The sequence below is a fragment of the Notolepis coatsorum genome (assembly GCF_963971535.1).
Source record: "Notolepis coatsorum genome assembly, chromosome: 17".
Classification (NCBI taxonomy): Eukaryota; Metazoa; Chordata; class Actinopteri; order Aulopiformes; family Paralepididae; genus Notolepis; species Notolepis coatsorum.
This window is the reverse complement of record NC_140181.1, coordinates 112,170,507-112,177,996: the sequence shown is the minus strand read 5'-3', so window position 1 is coordinate 112,177,996 and position 7,490 is coordinate 112,170,507. Positions and strand designations below refer to the sequence as shown.

The 7,490-nt window shown below is 45.0% G+C and overlaps 1 protein-coding gene across 1 annotated transcript in view; it reads right to left on the bottom strand.

The window, feature by feature from the left end:
• Nucleotides 1-1,372: 1,372 nt before the first annotated feature.
• slc1a7a (solute carrier family 1 member 7a) overlaps nt 1,373-7,490 on the bottom strand; it is a gene marked incomplete at both ends in the record, with an annotated part of 34,994 nt that continues 28,876 nt past the window's right edge. Inside the window, 5 exon segments of the mRNA XM_084333961.1 lie at nt 1,373-1,424; nt 1,426-1,646; nt 5,334-5,393; nt 5,395-5,434; nt 7,204-7,338. Coding sequence (XP_084190087.1) covers nt 1,373-1,424; nt 1,426-1,646; nt 5,334-5,393; nt 5,395-5,434; nt 7,204-7,338 — 508 coding nt within the window.

The window sequence follows — 7,490 nt, the reverse complement described above, 5'->3', positions numbered from 1 at the left end:
TTGTCTTCCCCACTCCGCTCCTATTGTATTCCCCACTCTGCTCCTATTGTATTCCCTACTCTGCTCCTATTGTATTCCCCACTCCGCTCCTATTGTATTCCCCACTCCGCTCCTATTGTATTCCCCACTCCGCTCCTATTGTATTCCCCACTCCGCTCCTATTGTATTCCCCACTCTGCTCCTATTGTATTCCCTACTCTGCTCCTATTGTATTCCCCACTCCGCTCCTATTGTATTCCCCACTCCGCTCCTATTGTCTTCCCCACTCCGCTCCTATTGTATTCCCTACTCTGCTCCTATTGTATTCCCCACTCCGCTCCTATTGTCTTCCCCACTCCGCTCCTATTGTCCTATAGGCTGTTTTGCAGGTACTTTGGGAGGATGTTGGTGAAACCTCATATAAAACACAGTCACATTACTACTACAGACAGATACACACACACACACACACACACACGCACACGCACACGCACACGCACACGCACACGCACACGCACACGCACACGCACACACACACAACATACAGAATCATCATATTATGGGTCATTTCGTAGGTTATGTAGAAGACTGCTTCCTGGGCAGTTTGCTTCCTGGGTAGTCTGCTTCCTGCTTCCTGGGTAGTGTGCTTCCTGGGTAGTGTGCTTCCTGCTTCCTGGGTAGTGTGCTTCCTGCTTCCTGGGTAGTGTGCTTCCTGCTTCCTGGGTAGTGTGCTTCCTGCTTCCTGGGTATGTGCTTCCTGCTTCCTGGGTAGTGTGCTTCCTGCTTCCTGGGTAGTGTGCTTCCTGCTTCCTGGGTAGTGTGCTTCCTGCTTCCTGGGTAGTGTGCTTCCTGCTTCCTGGGTAGTGTGCTTCCTGCTTCCTGGGTAGTGTGCTTCCTGCTTCCTGGGTAGTGTGCTTCCTGCTTCCTGGGTAGTGTGCTTCCTGTCTGCACCCGTCCACACTGGGCAGGCGGCACGGAGGGAGCACTTATGCAGTAGTCACCTCTTATAGTCCATCCTACCGACTTCACTCCCCCTCCTCCCTGCTCTGAGGGGGGGGGGGGGGGCGAGGGGGGGACGACGACGACGACGACAGAGGCTCTTGGTAAATGGTAAATGGCTGCTCTTTTTTATATAGCGTTTTTATCCAAAGCGCTTCACAATTTGTTCCTCACATTTGACCCGTCCACTCACACATTCACACGCCGACGGCGGAGGCGACCGCGCAAGGTGCCGACCCGCTCATCGGGAGCAATTAGGGGGTTAAGTGTCTTGCTCAAGGACACATCGCCGCGCTGCCCGCCCCCGGGAGGAGGAGCCGGCGGAATCGAACCGGGAAACCCTCCGGATTGCCAGACGACTTTGCTCCACGCCTCCCGATGTCGCCGCCCCTCTTCATACGTTGGTCTCCAGGCCGTTCATGTCGATGGAGCAGTGGTCCTTGTTGTCGCCCCCCCCCCCCCCGGGGTCCTCCTCCCCTCTTGTGGTGCTTCTTCCTGGGCCGCACGCCCTCCTCCAGCTGCCTCAGGCGGGCCACGTCCGGGGCCAGGTGGGGGGCCAGGTGGGGGGCCTGGTGGGGGGGCTGGTGGGGGGGCTGGTAGCAGCCGTTCTTCTGGGTCTGGTAGTTCATCATCTGCATCATCTGCTTGGTCTCACAGATCAGAGGCACCTGGGGGGGGGGGGTCAGAAGGGGGGGGGGGGGGGGGGGTCAGAAGGGGGGGGGGGGGACAAGTCAGATCTGAGGATCATGTTCTCATGTAACAGAAACGACCCCTTCAGTAAACATTTACATCACGGAGGTTCAGGCCCTGTTTAGACGGAAACGCTAGCAGGTGAACCCGCAATTTTTTTTCTTCGGATGTGCCTTTCGTTTATACGGAAACGCCGTTTTTACGGGGAGAAACCGCAAAAAAGTGAGACCACCTTCCAGGGTGGAATTCCTAGAAACGATAAACCTTTGCGCTATCATCTAAACCAGGGGTCAGCAACCTTTTTGCAATGGAGTGCCTGTTTGAAATATAGTTGTAACTAGTGTGCCTCAACAATATTCCATGCATCGTAAATATTTGTTCTCATAATCAGGTCTTTTTAATGATAATTTTTACATTATTACATCATTATTGTTATTGTTATTATTAACAATATTATTATGATGGTTGTATCAACCCTAAATCTGAGTTGGGGGGGGGGGAATGCAATGCAGACAAACAGCTGCATACAGTGCGACCATTTCACCCACATTTGCCCATTCATTTTTGGACACATCACACACCATCGGTGTGTGTACTGTACGTGTGCTGTCATAGCTCCACCTACAGGCCTAATGGAGAACACCAGGAGAACACCAGGATGTGAATGGAGGGTGAATGTGAGGTATATCGTGTAAATAAGTTTTGATTGATCGCGAGACTACACTGTAAAAAAAATTATAATAATAAGTTACCAGAACTAAAAAATATTGAGTTCAGTTACTGTGCATTAAGGTTTTCAGTTTTCAATCCATAATAAGTTAACAGAAAAATAAGTACACAACCACATTATTTCAACCTAATAAATGTTTATTGTCATTGTTTTAAGAACACAAGTTGACTTGGTAATACTCAAATTGTGAGTAAAAAAAAATGGCTTTTAACATGTGCAATGTTCAATGAAATAGAAAAATAAATAATAAAATTTGTTGATTAATCCCACTGGTCACAATGGTGACCGTAATAATGTTTTTGTTATAAGGCTCTGCAAATGTTACTGAATGATGTAGCAATGTATTTCCAGCTAAATTGAAATAATAAACAAATAAAGGGTCTCAATTAAATATGTGGTAGTAAAAAGAACCTGTGGGAGGATTTCAACAAGATAAATGCGACAACAGTGCAAAATATTTCAATATAATATAAAAAAAAAAAAAAAAATTATGCTGCCCCCTGTGCCTATGCAAATGCCCCCGCGTGCCTGCGACGCGTGCCTAGGGTTGCCTACCCCTGATCTAAACTGTCAAACCGCATAAAACGATGACGAAAGGGTTGTCAAGGCTCTCGTCGCGCGTACTGCTTACATCACAGGCATGCGCCAGTAGCCTAGAAGCGTAAACAAAGCATGTCTGATTCTATCCATGGCGATCACCTGAAGGCTACATTGGCAGTACTTTTAAATACACAAGAATCTGTCCCGCGGCGTGACTGGACCCACTGTCTGTGAGTGACTCTGCTTTGGTCCAATCACATTCCCCACCCACAGTCTGCGAATCAGAGGCAGAGTAGGGCGGGTCTTCACAGCACGTCATGTGACATATGCGCCAATCGTGTGACAGCGGGGCTCAGTCGTCTCGAGTTGTTACAGCCTCGTCTGCACGGAGAATTACATCCCAAAACGCGGCGGAAACAGGAAGTATCGGGGGCAGCGTGAGCCTCCCACGCGTCACTCCTCGCCGCTGAGAGATCGAGCTGCTGCGGTGAAAAGATGCGACAGGCTGCCTCCTCGTGTACCGGAGGGGACACGTGATGCAAGGCTTCTATCCTCACTACAGCCGATCAGTGGGAGGAATAGGGCTAGATCCACAAAGAATGGATTGCACGGAGCAAGTTGCACCCTTACTTACAATTCATTATGAATTGAAAATGGGGGACCCTGATGTAAACAAGACGAAAGTCTTTCTCTGGTCTGCATCCCCTTAACAATTGTGTGTATTGAGCCGTACTGTATTGTACCCATTCTGCAATCTGTTAATAAAATGTTCATTCAATCAATCACCATGCAGATTGATTAATTGAATGAAACTTTCGTCTTGTTTACATCAGGGTCCCCCATTTTCAATTCATAATGAATTGTAAGTAAGGGTGCAACTTGCTCCGTGCAATCCATTCTTTGTGGATCTAGCCCATAGTCTAGCAACGTTCAAGACAGGGGAGGGAAGAATTGGAAATACGAAATTGGGATGGGAGAAAAATGGGGAGTAAAAGTGGATACAAATAAAAAAAGAAAAATGTCAGAGAAAAACAAACGCTCGAGCAAAATAAGAAAATAACTGCTATCATTCTCCTACAGATACAGAAAAATAAGAAGAATACACTTTTATGAATGAAGTGAATGTTAAACATGTGTGAGTGAATGGGTGAATGTGAGGAACAAAATTGTAAAGCGCTTTGGATAAAAGCACTATATAAATACACCATGTAGTATATTATGACCTTGGATAAAAGCACTATATAAATACACCATGTAGTATATTATGACCTTGGATAAAAGCACTATATAAATACACCATGTAGTATATTATGACCTTGGATAAAAGCACTATATAAATACACCATGTAGTATATTATGACCTTGGATAAAAGCACTATATAAATACACCATGTAGTATATTATGACCTTGGATAAAAGCACTATATAAATACACCATGTAGTATATTATGACCTTGGATAAAAGCACTATATAAATACACCATGTAGTATATTATGACCTTGGATAAAAGCACTATATAAATACACCATGTAGTATATTATGACCTTGGATAAAAGCACTATATAAATACACCATGTAGTATATTATGACCTTGGATAAAAGCACTATATAAATGCACCATGTAGTATATTATGACCTTGGATAAAAGCACTATATAAATACACCATGTAGTATATTATGACCTTGGATAAAAGCACTATATAAATACACCATGTAGTATATTATGACCTTGGATAAAAGCACTATATAAATACACCATGTAGTATATTATGACCTTGGATAAAAGCACTATATAAATACACCATGTAGTATATTATGACCTTGGATAAAAGCACTATATAAATACACCATGTAGTATATTATGACCTTGGATAAAAGCACTATATAAATACACCATGTAGTATATTATGACCTTGGATAAAAGCACTATATAAATACACCATGTAGTATATTATGACCTTGGATAAAAGCACTATATAAATACACCATGTAGTATATTATGACCTTGGATAAAAGCACTATATAAATACACCATGTAGTATATTATGACCTTGGATAAAAGCACTATATAAATACACCATGTAGTATATTATGACCTTGGATAAAAGCACTATATAAATACACCATGTAGTATATTATGACCTTGGATAAAAGCACTATATAAATACACCATGTAGTATATTATGACCTTGGATAAAAGCACTATATAGATACACCATGTAGTATATTATGACCTTGGATAAAAGCACTATATAAATACACCATGTAGTATATTATGACCTTGGATAAAAGCACTATATAAATACACCATGTAGTATATTATGACCTTGGATAAAAGCACTATATAAATATATAAATGCACCGTGACCTTGATATGACCTTGCTGCCTCTTACCTGCTCTCCCTCCTGTTCAAAGTCTTTTCTACAGACGTGAGCCATGATCCCCGTTGCCAAGGGCGTCTCCCATCACGTTCACCATGGTCCTGAAGCGGTCCCTGGAACACAGTGTTGAAACATTCCGCTCAGTGGTGCTATGAAGATCAATTATAATAAGTCAAATGTCTTTCCAAAGGGTGAAAGGGTTAACCTTCTGCTGTGTGTCAGTGAAAGGGTTAACCTTCTGTAGAGTGTGGTTGTGAAAGGGTTAACCCTTTGGTCGTGTGGTAGTGAAAAGGTTAACCTTCTGTATTGTCACAGTAAAAGGGTTAACCCTTTGGTCGTGTGGTAGTGAAAGGGTTAACCTTCTGTATTGTCGCAGTGAAAGGGTTGTTAACCCTTTGGTCGTGTGGCAGTGAAAGGGTTAACCTTCTGTATTGTCGCAGTGAAAGGGTTAACCCTTTGGTAGTGTGGTAGTGAAAGGGTTAAGCTTCTGTATTGTCGCAGTGAAAGGGTTGTTAACCCTTTGGTCGTGTGGCAGTGAAAGGGTTATGATGAGAGATATATCCAGAGCTGGATCACAAGCCACCTTTCAAATTCTGGTGAATCTTGACTGCTGGTGAAGTCCTGAATTAACTGGTTGCTGTGGCCATTTGATTTATTTATCTAGGTTTTCTACACATTAAAACCTGCCATGGAATCACACTGTATTCCATTGTTTTGTATTCCATTGTACGGCAATTTTCTTTTTGATCTACTTTTTCTCCCCATTTTCAATTTTTTTCTCCCATCCCAATTTCGTATTATCCAATCCCCCCCCCCCCCTGTCTCGAACGTTGCTAGACTGGGGCGACAGTGGCTCAGGAGGTAGAGCAGTCGTCTGGCAATCCGGAGGTTCCCGGTTCGATTCCCGCTCCTCCTGGGCAGCGTGTCGATGTGTCCTTGAGCAAGACACTTAACCCCTAATTGCTCCCGATGAGCAGGTTGGCACCTTGCATGGTTGCCTCCGCCGTCGGTGTGTGAACGGGTAATATGTAAGTAACAAATTGTAAAGCGCTTTGGATAAAAGCGCTATATAAAAAAGCAGCCATTAGACTATGCCTCCCACTGGTCGGCTGCAATGTGGACCAAGCCTTGCATCACGTGTCCCCTCCGGTACTCGAGGAGGCAGCCGTCGCATCTTTTCACCTGAACAGCACGATCTCTCAGCGGCGAGGAGTAACGCGTGGGAGGCTCACGCTGCCCCCGATACTTCCTGATACTCTGCCTCTGATTCGCAGACTGTGGGTGGGGAATGTGATTGGACCAAAGCAGAGTTCTGCAGGCGCACCAACCGACCTGTAGGAGTCGCTGTCCACAACGTCCGATCCCCACCCACCAGCTTTCCTACCCCTAATACTGCCAATTGTATTAGTATGAACGACCAGCCAAGCCGGAAGCAACGCCGAGAGCTGGGTTCGAACCCAGCATCTCCTGCGTTAGTGGCGAGCGCCTTGCCCACTGCGCCACTTAGCCGCCATTGTACGGCAATTTTCAACTAAAATCACCAGCATCCTTTGGCATGTACTGTATAATTAAGTTTAAGTTTATTCAAGTTTAAGTTTATTTGGATCCCCATTAGCCACAGCAGTGCTATTCTCCCTGAGGTCCATAACACGTAAAGTACAGTTACAGACTTTATACATTCACATGGCATACAGACTAATTAAACAATTAAACAACAATACATACTGCTAATCAAATTCATAATACAATACAGCATAATATACAATTGAGCTATTTCATACATTATCTATGTTTATATCAAACCAATTATTCCATCTTCTAATAATATTATCCACATCGTTGACGGGTTTTATGATTGTGCCCCAGTGGGCGCGTTACTCACAGCGCCCAGTCGACGGCGATGATGAGCGTGATGTCGTCGGTGGGCAGACCTACGGAGGTCAGCACGATCACCATGGTGACCAGGCCTGCCTGAGGGATGCCCGCCGCGCCGATGCTGGCGGCGGTGGCGGTGATACTGGCAGAGAGGGCGAGAGAGGGCGAGAGAGAGAGAGACATCAACTATACATCTGGAGGAAGAACAGTGTACAAGGGGAGTGGAGGGAGAGACAATATTACAGTGTTCAGCGTTTAGCGATACTCCTTGACTTGGGGGCGCCCGAGTGGCGC